The 19,254-nt window shown below is 39.7% G+C and overlaps 1 protein-coding gene across 1 annotated transcript in view; it reads left to right on the forward strand.

Moving 5' to 3' along the window:
• Positions 1-289: 289 nt before the first annotated feature.
• pard6gb (par-6 family cell polarity regulator gamma b) overlaps positions 290-19,254 on the forward strand; it is a 48,901-nt gene continuing 29,936 nt past the window's right edge. The window contains exons 1-2 of the mRNA XM_047384709.1: positions 290-620; positions 10,847-11,069. Coding sequence (XP_047240665.1) covers positions 549-620; positions 10,847-11,069 — 295 coding nt within the window. The 5' untranslated portion in view covers positions 290-548. The remainder of the gene's footprint in view (positions 621-10,846; positions 11,070-19,254) is intronic.

Here is a 19,254-nt window from a genome sequence, read left to right on the forward strand (position 1 = left end):
TATACTCGTATTCAGCTATAATCACGCAGTTCTGTGCTTTCCTGATATTTATTTGTCTTTATTACATTTCTTTACAGGCATAGACATATCTGTTTATTCATTCCTATATTGCAATTTCTTTTTATTCTATCATTTCGCGCTCTACAGCAGAAACAAATTGAGCCTTCATTTTCGTCTCTGGTTCGTCCTTCCACTGAGCGGAACCTCGGATTAACGAGCAGCACCTGAATGCAACTATGCATCTCTTTTTTTTTTTTTTTTTTTTTTTTTAAAGAGGGCTGATGTCATTTCAAACTTACCCCACACTCCTCAAGTCAGCGCGGTTAGTTGCTCGCTGGCTTTTCTAACGCGAAGTCATCTCTCGCTTCTGACGGAGAAACACAAGAAGAGCAGAAAGTCCAAACAAACTTTAACCTTTCTGCAGGAAACGAAGCAAACGGATTTTTAAAGGGAAAACTGTGGACTGGAGCCCCTCTTTCTGCAGGAAAAAGGAGGCTTAACTTTTTTTTTCTCCCCTTTTTTCCTCCCTCCTTTCTTCTTTAACCAAAATGAATCGGAGCTTTAATAAGTCGCAGCCTTTGCGACACGCTGATTGTGACGCTGTGGAAGTGAAGAGCAAGGTGAGCAGTTTTACTTAAATGAACTAAAGGCTCTAAATGAGACTTTGGCTCAAAGAAAAAAAAAAAATAAATAAATAATCGTACACATGGTCGTCCTGTAGCAAAGCAGGAGCTGGAGGGACAATCTGTCTGCAACTAACAGCACATTTCCCTTCTCTTTGCTTTGATCTGAACCGGACCAGGTTCTGGGTGTTTCTCTGTGTTGTTTGCATTTCCGACAGAAACATATTGTGTGCTAATTAGGCTTTTCTAATTGTCACAAAGCATTTTTAAGGCATAAAAAAACTTACTCAGATGTGTTTTTCAGCATAAACAGAATGTGAAAGTATCATCTGTCAAATGTGACATTTTGGCTGCAGTAGTTACAATTAACGCTACATGATATTTTGGGTTGTTTTGTTAGAGGCTGGGAGTCTGGTGGCTCATTTGAATGAATTACTATTGTTGTCTAATTATGTTGCTAAGAACATTTATTTATGAAAGCATGTTGAGATTTTAGTTTTCGTTTCATCAAAGAAGAGACACATTTCCTGTGGAAAAGCCAACCGTTGTTTGGTTCAAAGTTAAACTTATACGTTCTGTTATGATTCATTCCTTCTGTTTATTTTGATTATTATGGAATACAGCTAATAAATTACTCAAGTCAAAATGAGATTTTTCACATTTTCAGCAATACAGATTATTAGTTTTGCATAAATGTTTGGCTCTAGCCCCAACAATCATGGGTAAGGCTGCTGAATTGACAGTAGTTCCGCAGTCACACTCCACAAGGAGGAGAGGCCACAAAATATCATTAGTAAAGATACTAGCTGCTCAGAATGATGTATCCAATGTTAGTGGAAAGTTTGGTGAAAGGAAAAAGTCCTCTCGATAGTTTGGTAGAGATTCACAAGGCATCGTCTGCCGTGCTTGAGGGGCCACCATCCACAGATGTATTAGGGATGGGGGGCTACAACTGTTAAAGTGACAGAACTGAGCAACTAGCATCAGAATCTGTCAGTAGTTGCTTGTCCTGCCTAGTGTTTTTAAAGCCAATGAATCACCTTGGAACTCGTTTCTTTGTACCAATCAATAGATAAAGGTTATTCCCAGAGTGCTGCATCCAAGCCTGTTAATGGAAAGTTGAATGACTGACAGTAGTTTAGGAATAAAAAGGTGCTCAAGCAACAGGGATTACCGCAGCCTTGACAGGATTGTGAAGCAAAGCTAGATGAGATTGGAAGTGACTCACAACGTGGGAAGAGTATTACCTGTACTAAAGGAGAAAGAGGACTGGACATTTGCATTTTACTTGGAAATCAATATCCCAGAGTCTGCAGGAAGAGTGAAGAGGCACAAAATCTAAGTTACGTGATGCCCAGTGAGACATTTCCACAGCCAATGATGATTTGTGGAGCCATGTCATCTGCTGGTGTTGGTCCACTGTCTTCATTCCAGTCCAAAGTCATGGATCAGTCATCTGCGGTCAGAGGTCTGTGAGATGGTTGACAGATCCTCTGGTTGGTGGGGTGACAGCAAGTGGGCAAACATCTATTCCAGGGATTGACCATGAACAAACAGAGACCTCAGTGGTTGTTTCTCTGTGGAGCTACCAGGGGATTGTTTGTGGGTGTAACTGCCACAGTATAGCGCTAGAACAGACGAGCTTTATCAGCATCATCTTGTCCATGCAGAGGTGACTCACTGCCAAGTTACATCACACGTTTCCTCTGTTTGATCAGATGTAACTCCTCACACAGAATTACGTGACTCTTCAGTTTTTGTCACTTTGTTTCTGTTTCCTGTGTACTGAAGAGACCGAGCATCTCAGACTAAGGCGAAATGGGAGTTAATGACATTACGATGCTCCGCTAAATCTTTTCTGCCCATTTAGTAGTAGTAATATTTCAATATCTTTTTTTCACTGTTTTTAATACTGCTCATTATAGTTTTGTTAGACTGGAATTTTTAAGCAATCAAGTTGGACTTTAGGACGTTTAGTTCTGGAAATTTCTGTGTAAGTTTTTGTTTTCATTTCTTTAAGATAAGACAATCAACCTTTCCCTTCTGTAGTGTGTCTGTTACCAAAACTGGATCTTCTTCCAAATTTGGAACATAGCCGAGGTGTGTCAGTCACTATAAAGATAAAAAAACAACTCATCCTTGTCCAGTTTGGTTTCTATTGAATCAAATTTAGTAGAGTTGTTCAATTCAACAACATCCAAGTCATATTTCTTGATTTGCATATTTAATTCCAGTTTGACTAAAGTTAGTATGATTTGGTCTAAACCACTTGTATTTGCATTGGGGACAATTACCACTGGTTCCTCTCAGGAGAAACTTTCACATCAACTAATGGGTAAAGGAAAAATAAATCGTTAAAAGCTGAACTGTAATGTGGAGACAGAGAGAACCTGCCGATGCAAAAAAACAAGTGATTCAGGAAAATCCCAATCTTGACCCCAGTGAAAAGTACTGGAAATGAGAATATTTAGAAAACAGCTGTAGGAACAGAAGGGAGCCGAATACACGTGCTGGTGTCGTTTTAAGAGACTAGTTTCTTTTAAGGCAATAAAAGGATTTGTTTTGTGTTTCTTGGTCATAAACAGCTTCTCCTTATCTGAACCGTTTGCCTATTTCTAAGAAGCAACATTCACTCCAGATTTGCTTTGCCACTGGATGGAAACTTTGGTGGTGTAACTTTGATCTTTACCAAATCTAATCTGGAAAAAACTCCAGCCAGAACTGCTGTAACCTGTCCTCCATACTTTTTTTGGCCTATTATAAATGAAATCAAAAACTTTTTTAGACACAGTTTAACCTGACGAAACCCTTCAGATGATTTACAGTTTGATTTGGTCTCATGGAAATTGTCTCTTGAAGATTTGTGGCAATATTTTTGTAAGTCATTTTTAATTGAAGCAATATTAACAATTAAAAAAGAAGCTACTCGTGATCCTAAACCTCAGAATCAATCTATCAAGGCCAATCGGTGCTTAGAAATGTGTAAAAATGTATTTGTCCAAAAGAAAACACAGACATTGTGGACTTTAGATAAGCTTCCTCCACATTTCCAGAAGTGACGCTTGTGTTTCTTCTGTTCTGATAGTTTTGTGTGTCTCTGATTGATTTTGTGTGGCTGGAGCTTAGCTTTTCTCGAGGGGAACCGTTTCAGTGATAAGCTTATCAGAGATGACACTGGAGGTGTCTGGCTGCCTGTTGGGGAGCCTCAGCAAGGGCCTGGTTTCAATCACCTACAGTTCTTATCTGTATGTGTGTGTGTGTGTGTGTGTGTGTGTTGGGGGCGGGGGCTGGCTTCAGTTCTGCTTGCTACATATTCAGTTATTTATTTACCAAAAATCAGTGCATTAACCTGGACCCACAGAGTGTTTCACGAGAAAGAAGCAAGTAAGAAGTAACTTGTCTTCCTTTTTCTCCTGTGTGTCAGTTAGGATACTTCCGGGCATGTTTGAGCCTGTTTGGCATCGCTTTGTACTGAAAGGCCAGGAGGACAAGTGATGTCATGTTTGAGATGAAGTATTCTTGGTATGGGGTTTGAGTATTTAGGCTTGTGACTAATCATGCCATGTTCAGGCTTGCTCTAGACCTTGGGGTGGATCTTCGTGTGAAAACTGATTGAACACACTGAACATGACAAACAGTACCAAGAAGGCTTTCATAATCGCAATGCTGACCGAGATCTCTGATTTGAACAATTTGGTAATTCAAGTTTAACATGTTGAAGTCTTCCAGACTTAATTGCAGTTAAATTTGGACGAGGTTTCCCTTTTCACAATGCTAACTTCTCCTATTGAACACTGACAAAACCTGCTAATCAGCTTCTTGTTTCTTCCTTCAGTGGGGGTTGACCTTTAGATGCGTTTAAACCCAAATTGGGCGTCACGTTTTCATAAATCTGACTCACAGGGATGTTTTTCCCCGCCTGGCATCCCCATTAGGTTTTCATTGAAATTCATGTGTCATCTTATTACAGAGGTGGCTACCATATCTTCAGCCCCTCTGCTACCATATCAGTACTTTTCCCTTCCTGCTGGTTCTCATCCCTGATCATCTCGCTGCTCTCTTCCTTTAATATCCTCTCTCTTCTAATGTAAGCTGATGATTACAGTACCGAATGGCTACAAATTGCCCCTGTGAATCACACACCAGAACTGCTGTTGTCTTCTGTTGTGCTTTTGTGTTTTGGCTGTATCTCTGTGTTTTTGTTTTGTTTTTTGTTGTTTTTTTTGTATATTTTTGCCCAGTATAAATCTCAGTCTTGATCTTATGATGCTGCAACGACCTATTCAGGAAAGCCATTGCACAAAGCTGTACTTGTTGGTACAGATGGTGGCCAGATTCAACTAAGTTGCAGTTTAATCAGCCCCAACCGTGATTAACTACTGAGAAAGTCGGTGAATGCGCCCATAATAAATAACCAGGTCACAGTAAAAAGAGCACCCTTCAGTGTAAAAGTTGGTACTGGGGAAAGAAGACTCTCAAAGTTGGCTATTTTCAGCATCAGTGAGATTTTCAAAATGAAGCCAGAGGTGCAAAGCTATTTAAAAGGAAAAAAAAATGTAGTTTGTAGTTTCTTTTACAGAAAAACAGATATATACAGGTCCTTCTCAAAATATTAGCATATTGTGATAAAGTTCATTATTTTCCTTAATGTCATGATGAAAATTTAACATTCATATATTTTAGATTCATTGCACACTAACTGAAATATTTCAGATCTTTTATTGTCTTAATACAGATGATTTTGGCATACAGCTCATGAAAACCCAAAATTCCTATCTCACAAAATTAGCATATTTCATCCGACCAATAAAAGAAAAGTTTTTTTAATACAAAAAACGTCAACCTTCAAATAATCATGTACAGTTATGCACTCAATACTTGGTCGGGAATCCTTTTGCAGAAATGACTGCTTCAATGCGGCGTGGCATGGAGGCAATCAGCCTGTGGCACTGCTGAGGTCTTATGGAGGCCCAGGATGCTTCGATAGCGGCCTTTAGCTCATCCAGAGTGTTGGGTCTTGAGTCTCTCAATGTTCTCTTCACAATATCCCACAGATTCTCTATGGGTTTCAGGTCAGGAGAGTTGGCAGGCCAATTGAGCACAGTGATACCATGGTCAGTAAACCATTTACCAGTGGTTTTGGCACTGTGAGCAGGTGCCAGGTCGTGCTGAAAAATGAAATCTTCATCTCCATAAAGCTTTTCAGGAGATGGAAGCATGAAGTGCTCCAAAATCTCCTGATAGCTAGCTGCATTGACCCTGCCCTTGATAAAACACAGTGGACCAACACCAGCAGCTGACATGGCACCCCAGACCATCACTGACTGTGGGTACTTGACACTGGACTTCTGGCATTTTGGCATTTCCTTCTCCCCAGTCTTCCTCCAGACTCTGGCACCTTGATTTCCGAATGACATGCAGAATTTGCTTTCATCCGAAAAAAGTACTTTGGACCACTGAGCAACAGTCCAGTGCTGCTTCTCTGTAGCCCAGGTCTGGGGAATGCGGCACCTGTAGCCCATTTCCTGCACACGCCTGTGCACGGTGGCTCTGGATGTTTCTACTCCAGACTCAGTCCACTGCTTCCACAGGTCCCCCAAGGTCTGGAATTGGCCCTTCTCCACAATCTTCCTCAGGGTCCGGTCACCTCTTCTCGTTGTGCAGCGTTTTCTGCCACACTTTTTCCTTCCCACAGACTTCCCACTGAGGTGCCTTGATACAGCACTCTGGGAACAGCCTATTCGTTCTGAAATTTCTTTCTGTGTCTTACCCTCTTGCTTGAGGGTGTCAATAGTGGCCTTCTGGACCGCAGTCAGGTCGGCAGTCTTACCCATGATTGGGGTTTTGAGTGATGAACCAGGCTGGGAGTTTTAAAGGCCTCAGGAATCTTTTGCAGGTGTTTAGAGTTAACTCGTTGATTCAGATGATTAGGTTCATAGCTCGTTTAGAGACCCTTTTAATGATATGCTAATTTTGTGAGATAGGAATTTTGGGTTTTCATGAGCTGTATGCCAAAATCATCCGTATTAAGACAATAAAAGACCTGAAATATTTCAGTTAGTGTGCAATGAATCTAAAATATATGAATGTTAAATTTTCATCATGACATTATGGAAAATAATGAACTTTATCACAATATGCTAATATTTTGAGAAGGACCTGTATTTGTCAAGATATATCTGTGTTTAAAACTGGATGAAAGATGGCAAGAGAGAGAGCAGGGCCTTTGGCAAACAACAGGAAGAGCTAATGGAGTTATATTCTATTGAGCTTTTAGCTTCAGTTTCCCATTGAATATGTGGGGTTTGGAAATGTTGTCAACCTTTTGGAAGTATCAGATTCTCTATTGTATACAGGTCCTTCTCAAAATATTAGCATATTGTGATAAAGTTCATTATTTTCCATAATGTAATGATGAAAATTTAACATTCATATATTTTAGATTCATTGCACACTAACTGAAATATTTCAGGTCTTTTATTGTCTTAATACGGATGATTTTGGCATACAGCTCATGAAAACCCAAAATTCCTATCTCACAAAATTAGCATATCATTAAAAGGGTCTCTAAACGAGCTATGAACCTAATCATCTGAATCAACAAGTTAACTCTAAACACCTGCAAAAGATTCCTGAGGCCTTTAAAACTCCCAGCCTGGTTCATCACTCAAAACCCCAATCATGGGTAAGACTGCCGACCTGACTGCTGTCCAGAAGGCCACTATTGACACCCTCAAGCAAGAGGGTAAGACACAGAAAGACATTTCTGAACGAATAGGCTGTTTCCAGAGTGCTGTATCAAGGCACCTCAGTGGGAAGTCTGTGGGAAGGAAAAAGTGTGGCAGAAAACGCTGCACAACGAGAAGAGGTGACCGGACCCTGAGGAAGATTGTGGAGAAGGGCCGATTCCAGACCTTGGGGGACCTGCGGAAGCAGTGGACTGAGTCTGGAGTAGAAACATCCAGAGCCACCGTGCACAGGCGTGTGCAGGAAATGGGCTACAGGTGCCGCATTCCCCAGGTCAGGCCACTTTTGAACCAGAAACAACGGCAGAAGCGCCTGACCTGGGCTACAGAGAAGCAGCACTGGACTGTTGCTCAGTGGTCCAAAGTACTTTTTTCGGATGAAAGCAAATTCTGCATGTCATTCGGAAATCAAGATGCCAGAGTCTGGAGGAAGACTGGGGAGAAGGAAATGCCAAAAGTCCAGTGTCAAGTACCCACAGTCAGTGATGGTCTGGGGTGCCGTGTCAGCTGCTGGTGTTGGTCCACTGTGTTTTATCAAGGGCAGGGTCAATGCAGCTAGCTATCAGGAGATTTTGGAGCACTTCATGCTTCCATCTGCTGAAAAGCTTTATGGAGATGAAGATTTTTCAGCACGACCTGGCACCTGCTCACAGTGCCAAAACCACTGGTAAATGGTTTACTGACCATGGTATCACTGTGCTCAATTGGCCTGCCAACTCTCCTGACCTGAACCCCATAGAGAATCTGTGGGATATTGTGAAGAGAACGTTGAGAGACTCAAGACCCAACACTCTGGATGAGCTAAAGGCCGCTATCGAAGCATCCTGGGCCTCCATAAGACCTCAGCAGTACCACAGGCTGATTGCCTCCATGCCACGCCGCATTGAAGCAGTCATTTCTGCAAAAGGATTCCCGACCAAGTATTGAGTGCATAACTGTACATGATTATTTGAAGGTTGACGTTTTCTGTATTAAAAACACTTTTCTTTTATTGGTCGGATGAAATATGCTAATTTTGTGAGATAGGAATTTTGGGTTTTCATGAGCTGTATGCCACAATCATTCGTATTAAGACAATAAAAGACCGCAAATATTTCAGTTAGTGTGCAATGAATCTAAAATATATGAATGTTAAATTTTCATCATGACATTATGGAAAATAATGAACTTTATCACAATATGCTAATATTTTGAGAAGGACCTGTATTGTCTATTCAAATTGCTGTTTTAGGTATGCTAGCTGTGCTAATTGCTAATTAAAGATGTTAAAGCTAGAGTAAAATGCCAACCCTAATTATTTTGTCTTTTTTAAAGAATAGTGACACTGTTTTAATGTGACGGCACCTCAGCTCCTAATCTAAATAATTAATGACCGCTCACGTCAGGAAGGCTGGAAAGTTCATGTCTTCTTGTAGATCAGTTAAAAATGGCATCTGCCGGTCAATGCTGGGGGAAAAAAAAAATAATCATAGATCCCAAATTGGCAATAAAATTCGGATCTTTCTGTTTTACATTGCACGTTCTACCTTTACAAGCATGGAGTTTTCTCTGAAATCACCTGTTTAAAAAAAACAAAAAAAAACTTGCCTGGTTATTATTTTTTCGGAGTTTGTTTTATTTTACCTGCTGCTGTCGGTGTCTTTCTTGTCAAAGCTCTGAGTATCTCCCCTGCTGTAGGCAGCAGTCATAGTGATGTTAGATTGAAGAATTAGACAAAATTGCTCATGGAGGGGGCAAGGTAACCAATGTGAGCCATTCAAATACTAATTCACACCATTTAAGATAACTCAACTCAAAATCAAAGTATATTCGTGCCCCATCACTTTTATTGTGGACAGCTGTTTAGATTTTTATTGTTTTCTCAGCTGAACAGTGGTTATGCCAGCTTTGCCTAGATCATTTCGAGTGCACCAAACGTTCTGTTTTCTCCATCCTCGATAAATCTTGCTCACACAGATGGCCTCCTATCTGCCTCTCACATGTATCGCCTGCTTTTGTTGTTTTGGTGTAAGACCAGGAACTTCCAAGACACTGGAGGAATTTAGCACCCTCTGTTTGCAAATTCAGTGAAGGAACAAAGCTTAATGTTATAGAGGTAGTCTTTGCCTGAACAACAAGGAAAGTTTTATTTGTGAGCTGCAATAGAAAAATGTGTTATTGAATAGGTCCTAACCTAAATCCATTAGCTTGAGTCTTTTTTGAGTCATTTTCACACTGAGATTGACTGCGGTTTACTAAAAGAATGACTTTAAGAAGTTGTATATCAAGATCAAATAAAATTCCTTTTCAATTTTTAGATTTGTTTACTTCTAATAACTTATTCAGTTGTGTCTTTATTTGCTTCAAATAAACTCTCAATATAGTTACAACTGGGAAAAAGTGCATATTTCGTAATTGTAGTCATGATATTTAGGTGAGAACCTAAATGGAAACCCCACAAAATCATATAGAGCACAGACGCCTAGCACTGATAATTGTTTTTTCTTCTTTTGAGGAAATTTTCTTTTTACCTTTTTGAGTAAAATACGATAGCAGCGTTTTAACACTCATTCACTCCTTTCCTGGTTTGTCTAAAGCTACAGAGAGTGTTTGGTTACCTTCTGATGAACTTACAAAAGGCCATGTTTAAATGGTGATTTCATTAATTTAACTAAACAAACTATCCTAACCAACCTAGTCCTATGTGGATGAAATTTGGCCCACTCCCCGTTTTGTAGAAATATTTTTAATTCAGCCACAGGCTTTAGGTTCAGGTTTTAGGCATGAATGGCCTGTTTAAGGCAACTCCGCATCATCTCAAATGGATTTAAGCTTGGACTTTGACTAGGCCTTTCTAGAACCTTCTTTTTTTTACTTTACTTTTGTGTTGGTGTTTAGATCCCTGAGCTTACTTCAGGTTATATTTTTCCCGATTCTACTGGTCAGACAGTAATGAGGTCTGTGTGGTTAATAAAATAAAACCAAAAAATGGGGTTCCCACGGTTTCCATCCATCATTTGAAAAGTGCTCTTTGTATTTACTCAGGTTAACTTGTTTCATCTGAAACATTTAAGTCAGACTCAAAAAGCAAAAACTGAACAAATGGGGAAAATAGTACTTCATGGTGTTGCGTATGTGCCTTCTTGTTTTGAGTCTGTGCTAATTTAAGTTAAGGCAGTATCTTAGCATTAAAGCAGTCCATGTGACTCTTGGTGAGGAGACATTAACTGCTCTGTTACTACAAAGTATAATTATTTTTCTAACATGGCATTTGATAAGTTGACAAACAACGTGGATCTGCTATTTCCCCTGAAGGTTATTGTTTTCCGTTGCTGTGTAATATGTAAACGTTTGAAAAATATTTTAGCTGTATTAAAACTGGTTTTGCCATGCTTTATCCATTCACAATCCCACTAACTCTCTATTTATTAGTGCATCTGCGTGGCACCTGAGTTTTCTCTTTTAGGTTTGATGTTTTTCTTCATCTTCTTTCTTCAGTATGGAGCAGAGTTCCGGCGGTTCTCTGTAAACCGGTTCAAGCCTGGTAAATTTGAGGAATTCTACAAGCTCATCCTGCATATTCACCGCCTTGCGAATATAGAGGTGATGATTGGCTACGCCGACACCCATGGGGACTTCCTGCCGATTAACAACGATGAGAACTTTTCCAAGGCGGTCGACTCTGCTCATCCCCTCCTCAGGGTATTCATACAAAAACGAGGTAAATTTTCTGGACAGTTTTCCACAGCATGACATTTTATGCTGTCTTGTCTTTATGCAAAACTTGTTTGACAATTCTATTTTAACAACTGCATCTTGGGTTGTAATTACTCTGCTGACTTGAAAAAAAGAATATTTCCTCATACACTTACATTTGCCCTGAGGCCCGCTCTGTTTACTTTACGTAAGACTTTGTGTTCTTTTTGTCCCCTGCCGTCTTATTTACCGGATCAGTCTCGAACTGTGTCTGTCTGCGCAGCTAAGTCCTGTGCTTTATCCAGAGGAAGGCCTTGCAGGCAGATGAACGCAGACACAAACACACAGAGAGAGATTGGTGCCTCGGCAGCCCCATAGAAATCAGGTCATTGAGCAAAGCCTGCGTCCCGGCATACCAGACATTACTGAGAGACAAAAGATCGGCATGAAAAGGGAGGCTCCTGAAGGAGCTCCCTACGTTCGCGAGCTTCCGTGTGCTTGCATGCGAGCGCATATTTGTTCAATACCAAAACCCACAGTGTGCTGAATGGCAACCAAGTCCTCTCTACAACTCTGTCAATGATCCCACATTTAGAGAGGATCTCGACTGCTTGCCAGAGAGCTAGCCAGCATGCAAATAAATCAATTAAAATTCACATCTATTCATACCCTAAATCCTTCTTGGAATGTTCCTCACTGGGTTGTGTGATGAATGTGTACACACCAGGGTCTTATTTTAATAACAGTCCAGTGGCTGAAATGCAAAAGCTATCCAGCAGTCTTGTGAACAATAATGATGTGGATTTCCATCTGAAAATAGGGTTTTAGAAACCAAAGAGGCCCAAATCAGACTATTTCCCATGTTCCTGAGAACTCAGATGACTGAAGCTGACTAAACTTACTTTAATAAGGGTTAAATGCTATAAGTGATGTTAGTTGCTTTCACCGTGTATAATTCTTCGAGATGTTCAGAGGAATCGGCTGGTGACAGGAATCAGACAGTTTTCAGTGCCTATCGGTGACTGGCCAGTCGGAAAATCAAAAATACAATCTGTTTCACTCGATCAGTGAACACTCTGTGCCTAAGCGCCAGCAGGTCACAGTTAGGACCAGACAGTTCAGAGTGGGAGTTGTTACTGAATCAAAAAAGACTAAGATGGCCATTTAAAAGGCTTTTATTTTTTTCATGCATGGCACCTGTTCGTTTAAGCTGCTAATACATAGTTAGACTTCAGTTAATGCTGGTCATTTAGCTCTATTACCATTGTTCATTTTGCAGTCATGTTTGTTAACTTTTCATTTCCTGACTGTTTTGGGTATGAAAAGTAGCCACAGGACAAAAATTTTCACCCACCTTGGGGACGTTTCAGCAAATAACTGGAAGACTGAACATATTCCAGCAAAGTTTCTTTATTTTGTCTTTTCGAACTTTTAACCTCTATCTATCAAGGAACATGCTGGTTTTAAAAATGTAGCTTGTTGAGAAACATGGCTGGAGTGTTCAAAGTCAGTCCTCAAGGGCCGGTATCCTGCATGTCAACACACCTGATGATGGTTAAATGATGGTTCTTTGGCAGTCCTCTGCAGAACTTTATGACATACTGAGGAGGTACGTAGCTGGACCATTGAATCAGCTGTGATGGAGCAGAGACACATCGAAAACTGACATGACACCTGCCCTTGAGAACTGGAGCTGGACATCTATGCTAGTTATGGTAAGGATCGGGTTGGATCAGTGGTAGGCGGTCCCATACTGAAACCCCTTTTTTTTTCTTCCCCTATTTATTAAATGCATCAAGACTAATAACTACAACCACTTAGGTCCATACCCAAAATTCCTTCAACCAAAAGCATGTACTAAGATGCATTTTTATGAGTTTGATGAAATCAAATAAAAATCGTGGAAATATTCTTAAGTCAAGATAGTTTTGTAATTTTCTGTTGGACCTTCTCTGTCAAAGAACCTGCAGCACAAATCCTCTCTGTTATGTGTTACAGACCTACAGAATAAAACATTGGAATAGATCAAAATCAGAATCGACTGGTCAGATGTCAGCGCAGGAAATCGACCATTAAAAGCCTGATTTGTGCATCTATAATCGATTTGTCTTTGTTTTAAATTAGTAAAATCTTTTTTTTTCAACAACTGCTCTTTGAAACAGGTGTACAGTGGGGACCTACTGATTGAGAACTGCTCTATGACGCTTAATTTAGAAAGGAGAAACAGTCCCTTTTAAGAAAGAAAAGAAAATGTGATCTGGAAGTTGCCATAGAAATTAGTTCTGTTCAAGAAGCAGTTTTGGTCTAAAACATTGACCATGGGTTATGTGGTTCAGAAGAATGTGCCGCTGAAGCTTTCTGACCATCCCGTGTATCTGCAGCCTTTTGTTAGCAGCCAGACAAAGAGGAGAATGTGTGGCTGTGAGAGTACCTCATTCTTCAGAGCAGATGCCCTGCACCCATTGTGCCACTAGCATGAGAACGTGAGCATCGTAATGAATGTATCAGACAGTACCACCCTGTGAGTGCAGGTCATCAGTGGTGTCACCGTGTGTTTTCTGTGACCGGGGTCAGTAGACCACCCCATGTGAAAGCGAAACCTCATAAACGCACATTAACAGTGGGACTCGGCCAGTAAAAGCAATATTTATTGGGAATCAATAGACTTTGATATGGATAAAAATTTAAAAAGAAAATACCCCTGAAGAGTTCAGCCCTTGTTCTCATTTGGGAAACTAGATTATTATCTTAGATGGTTTAGACTGTAAATCAAGACTGTTTCAACGACTTTATCAACCTTCAAAATTAAACTTCAAAAGAAAACTAATAGCTCATTACTAAAATCTATTAGATTTGAATTAACCCCTAACTCAGATTGCTGTTTTTCATTCTTTAGTGAGAGATGGGCTCCTCTACCCTCAGATCAGATAACTTCCTGTGTCAGGGAGAGTCCATATTCATTCTTTTTCCCTCCACCTACATTTAACAATAGTTATGACAGCAGGTCCATGTCTCTTTTATCTACCTGACACTCCCTCGCAGGCCTAGTTTTCTTTTTGTTGAAGTCTCTGCAGCACGTGCCACGGTTTTGTTTGGGTGCCATGATAATCCTGCTCGTGATACATGTTGCTGCCCCCATGGGGACTGATTCTTAACTGATGACCTTTATTCAGACAAAACAGAGTGGAACTGTGTGGCGTATTCCCAGGAGCCTTTGTAAGCTCTCAGTGTGATCACCACTTGTCTCCTGTAGGAGCAAAGAGCAACGTAAAGAAGATGCATTGGCGGCTTTCAGGAGGGGTCTCTTTGATAGTTGTAGGAACCTGAGAGGTTGCCAAAGGACAAAATACATCCAAGGGCTTTTTTCTTTGGTTACTCCACAAATACGAACTCACAGGTAACCTAATAGCCGACTTGAAACCATGGGTAATTCATCTGTCAAATAAAACCAAGAACTTTGGGCCTCGCAGTCACTTTCTTCCTTTTGTTTTGTTTATTGGAGGCATGAGCTGGTTTCTGAAGGTTTTCAGAAGGAGTATCTTTAAAATGAGAGAATGTTGGAGTGACCAACATTTTCCAAAGAGCAACACAGTTCTGCCCCACCCCCACCCGTTGCAGCACACCGTCGGTCGGCTGAGAGTATACCCCTAATCACAGATGGTCATAGCTTAGAAAATAAAGAAGTGCCGTCCTTAACTCTTATTAAAGTAACCTAACAAAATACAGTTGGCAGACTACAAGTTGCATGTCTGTAAAGCAGCTGACTGCAGGCTGGCTACCTGAGCAGACAGCCCAACTAACCAGCTAATATCAGCTTGTCGTGTTGTGTGTGTTTTTAAAAAGAAGCACAACACAAATAGTATAATATTCTGCACCATGAGCCTTTGAAAACTACTGCTAAATGTAATGTGTGTATATTCTATATTTAAAGTATGTCATTATCAGCATTAAAATAATAAATGTTTCAAATTGCATAGTTTTAACTGTAATAACCAATATGCCTTATTTTTACGCTAGTAAAAATAATCATTGATTTTTGTTTGACTAAAAGAAAAAAGCTCATCTTATATTTGACAATTGAAGCGAATTATCTTTTCAAGGGAACTTTATTAGTATACATTAAATAATAAACTCAAATGTTTTTAATGTAATTTTTATTACAGCAACATATTCTCGCATTTAATTTTTAGAAGTCCCCAAAATGTTTATTTTTTATCATCTCTGAAATTACACTTACCTTTTAACAATTGTGGCACTGGTCAGTTTATGATGCTCCGCTATGTTACCAAGCAAAGTTCTTTTTCTGGGTTACTTCTGCATGTTTTTGATGCTCAACGAAGGGGGAGAGGGAGGAGTCAACAGTTGATGGGGAAAAGATGGGACATATAAAGATCGATTTGTGGTGAAAGACCATCTCCATATGTGGAGCTGTCTGGTCAACTGTTTGAGGTGCAATTATAGAGATGAGGTCATGTGTAATTGAACTGATGATTAACTATAGAGTGTTAAACACGGCTCTGTGCACACGTTTGTGCTTGAAGTCGCTAAATTATGCACAGGGGGGAAAACTGATCCTTGAACTATCTTTTGAGGCTAAAACTGAGGTGTAGGAGTTTTGTAACAGTTTTCAAGCTTCTCCAAAATCAGAAGTATTTTTTTTTTTTTTTAACCTCAGTGTTTGTTGCCTTTGTGACTGCTACCTAACAAGCCTGACACTGTGTGAAATGTGTTTTTAGGAAAATGATGCGAGTATCTACTGCTCATTCATGTTCTCTGTCAAATTGATGCAAATGTTTGATGCCGATAAGTGTTAGAGCATGCCATCAGTGTTATTTTAAGCTCAGATCACTCTACCAGGAATGTGGAATTCTGTGTTTAACCTTCTTCTTTTGCAGGTATTGCTTACAAAGAAACTATTGTTACTTCTGTTTGCCAAGAAACCCTCGGTCAAAATTTTTAAAGCTGTTAACTTTAGTGATAAAGACTAAATGAAGTGCTGACATGTGTTGAGAACTGAGAAGTTTGCACAGTCAAAGCAGGTATATAATAAAGATGCAATCAGAAATATTCAACCCCTTTTAAATATTTTGAAAGTTAATCAGTTAAAAGTTTTCTTCTTTCCAAAGGGCAATGTTCTGCTTCGGACCACTTCTTTGAGTCAGGTTACACATGAAATCAAAAAAAGGAAAGGCACAAGGTAGTAAGATAGCAATTTTAAATAATCAAGGCCTATATGATGTTGTCCTAAAGGTGTGCAATGTTTTGTATGGGCAAACAATGAGTTGAAAGATATTTAAACCTTAAAGAACTCTGTAATCTTTAATTTGCTTTAACTGTGATGAAATCCCACCCAGATGAGTTGCAGTTGTGGAAAAGACGAAGGAGCTTCCACAATAGCTAAAAGAAAAGATTATTACATCACACTGGAAGGGCTATGGTTAGAATATTTTGTATGACCTACGTTCATATACTTGCACCATCCAAGACTTAAGTTTTCCCGATCCCACTGGTATTGAGGTGTTTTGTGAGGGGAAAATTCAACTGTTTTGCAGACAGTATCAGTGGACTGCGCACAGACTAAACGTTCTAGAGCAGAGACTCTTGTCTGCAGAAAAGGCTAAGAGTTTAAATAAACAAAGCTATTCAGCTGAGCCAAGGTCGACTCTATTTGGCTTCGTATGCAGTGTGCCAAGGTTTACGGCTCCAGCAACCGTCGACATCGGCCAAGCTAAAGAGAGACATGGAAATGTAGCATAAATTAAAAAAAATGCAGCTCTGCAGACAGATGCCGTTTAATTGTTGGACCACAGTTTCCTGAAGATCAAAGGAAAATGTACTCCTCTTGTGCTGTTTCTCTTTGCATTATAATGTGTTAACAGAAAGCCAAGCTGTTGGTGTCATTTCCACTCATGCTGGAGTCATTTTAAAGGAAGTAAAGCAGGAAAACTAAGACAGCGTGATGAAAATGCCTGAAAGAAAAGTTCAGTGATTGTTTTAGCACAGTACGGTATTAGTTAGTCATCACTTTAAGGAGCTGCCTCTGTGCATAGTACAGTGTTGACAGCCTGTCCTGAATTCTCATTTTTACCAACTGGCACAGTCACTTTAAAAGAAAGAAAGAGTTATGGCAGTTGTTTTTATCTTGTTTAAGGATGCTAGGTATACTGTAAGCACACTGAATTTATAGAGCGCTTTTCTAGTCATACTGACCTCTCAAAGCTTTTTACACAAGAGCCTCATTCACCCAGCCACACCCACTAACACGTTCATACACCAATACCCTGAACACTTGGCAACCTGGGATTAAGTGCCTTAACCAGGGGCACATGAAGAAGCCAGAATCAAACCCACAACTTTTGGATTGCGAGATGTTTGGTCTTCCGACTGAGTCACAGTCGTCCAATATTTGGATTGTAGAAGATTTTGATTTTAAACCCGTATTTTTAACCTTCATTTTAGCTTTGCTACAGATTTAAGCAAAAAATAAAAACAAAAAATATAAATGAAACGCTTAAGTTTAGTCACAGTTTTCAAGTGTTTATTGCCCAGGGCATTGTACATTTTTGCCATTCTCATTATTAGAGCAATCGAAGTATAACCCAACTGATTAATTCGTCTGGCTATCTCATCAGGTAGCACCTGCAATCTGGTGCTTTACAGACATGCCACCCATAAATTTAAAACCATGTTAACTTAAAAAGAGTGATGGGTGGTTCATTATTTTCCACATCATGATTCTCTGTTTTCTGACAAACTTAATTTGTCTTTATTGTTGAAGAGGGGAAAGTTTAGAGTCCTTCTTTAGGGCCAGTTGCATGCAGCAACAGGTTGGGGAGGGGTGGTTCCATATTACGTCATGCTCCGTACAGCCAGAGGAAATTTGGTCACTTTGGCACTTTGGGACAGACCATTTTTAGCAGATTTGAATCTATGACTTTCTACATTTTTCAATTTTAGACATTTCCATTCCAAGTCAAACCATTTGTCAGTTCTATTTTAAAATAACAGTAAATGTAGACAGAGATTGTGAAATGGCTATTATCCACAATCCGTGTTTCTAAAGCTGCATAAAAAACATAATCACATCAGGTTTTTAACGGGCCCAAATAGTAATTATCAAATAACGCTAAAGCCGGTGTTATTTGATAAATTTCAATTTCCAAACTAATTCTCTCTGCTTTTAATCATCTAGGTTCTTAAAGCAGTTTTTGTTTAAGCCAGAGTGCTTCTGACACCTGTCTACTCTTTCTACATGTTAGAACATGCACCTCCATGTGTTTTGTGTACTTTAGCCCATAAATCTCCCTGACTTGGTGCAGGGTCGAGGCAGATGTGTCAACATGTTGGTGCTCAGTCATGGTTTTTTGCTCTGGATAGAAGCTACAGGAGATCTGATTATAAAGATAATTCAGAACTTATACTGTATTATATGACAACTTCCAACTAAAACTGATCCTTATCCTCATACCAGCACATCCATTTTGTTACTGCGTAGCTTTTTTCTTTTTTTTTTTGATTAGCCTTAGTAAACATTTTTCATGTACATTGGTGCTTTTGGTGACCTCCAGCTGTGCAGGGAAGTGCTCGAAATAATGAGATTGCGTTTACAAATAACTGATTTTTAAGAAGTTTGTTTATTTAAATTTTCTTGACATCTTTTCATGTCTTCAATTTTCCTTTTCCTGGAAATTGCCATGAAATGTGCAAGTCTCTCCAAGCAGGATGGCAATGCACTTCGTCTAGCTGATCATCTAGATATGCATTCTGGGATTTTCTTTTTATGTAGCAGCTCAGACTGATCGTCATCCTAAGACACCTCAGGCCTGACTCAACTATCAAGGACAAGTGGGAGGAAAACTGTGGCAGACACATATTATGGCTTTTTTCCTTCTGAAGAAAGAGAAATATAAAGTAAAATAGATTTTTTTTTTTTTTGTGAGATTGAAGCAGGTTTTTAGGTAATGGTCACTGATACAAATGTGTCCCTTCCAATTCCAAAAAAGCAGTCTCCACTGGGAACCTTCTCTGTGCCATTGATCCTTTTAGATTGTATAGTTATTTGTATGGTTAGACTCAGATTAAAACATGTGTGGCCTTTTCTCGGCATGTCTTCTGACAATCTCTGTCGTAGTTAAAGTGGGATGGAGTTGCATGATCCCTGCCAGGAACCAGACAGAGCAGCAGCAGCTGTGTCTGGTGTGAAGAGGCCT

Source organism: Girardinichthys multiradiatus, chromosome 13 (genome assembly GCF_021462225.1).
Source record: "Girardinichthys multiradiatus isolate DD_20200921_A chromosome 13, DD_fGirMul_XY1, whole genome shotgun sequence".
Taxonomy (NCBI): Eukaryota; Metazoa; Chordata; class Actinopteri; order Cyprinodontiformes; family Goodeidae; genus Girardinichthys; species Girardinichthys multiradiatus.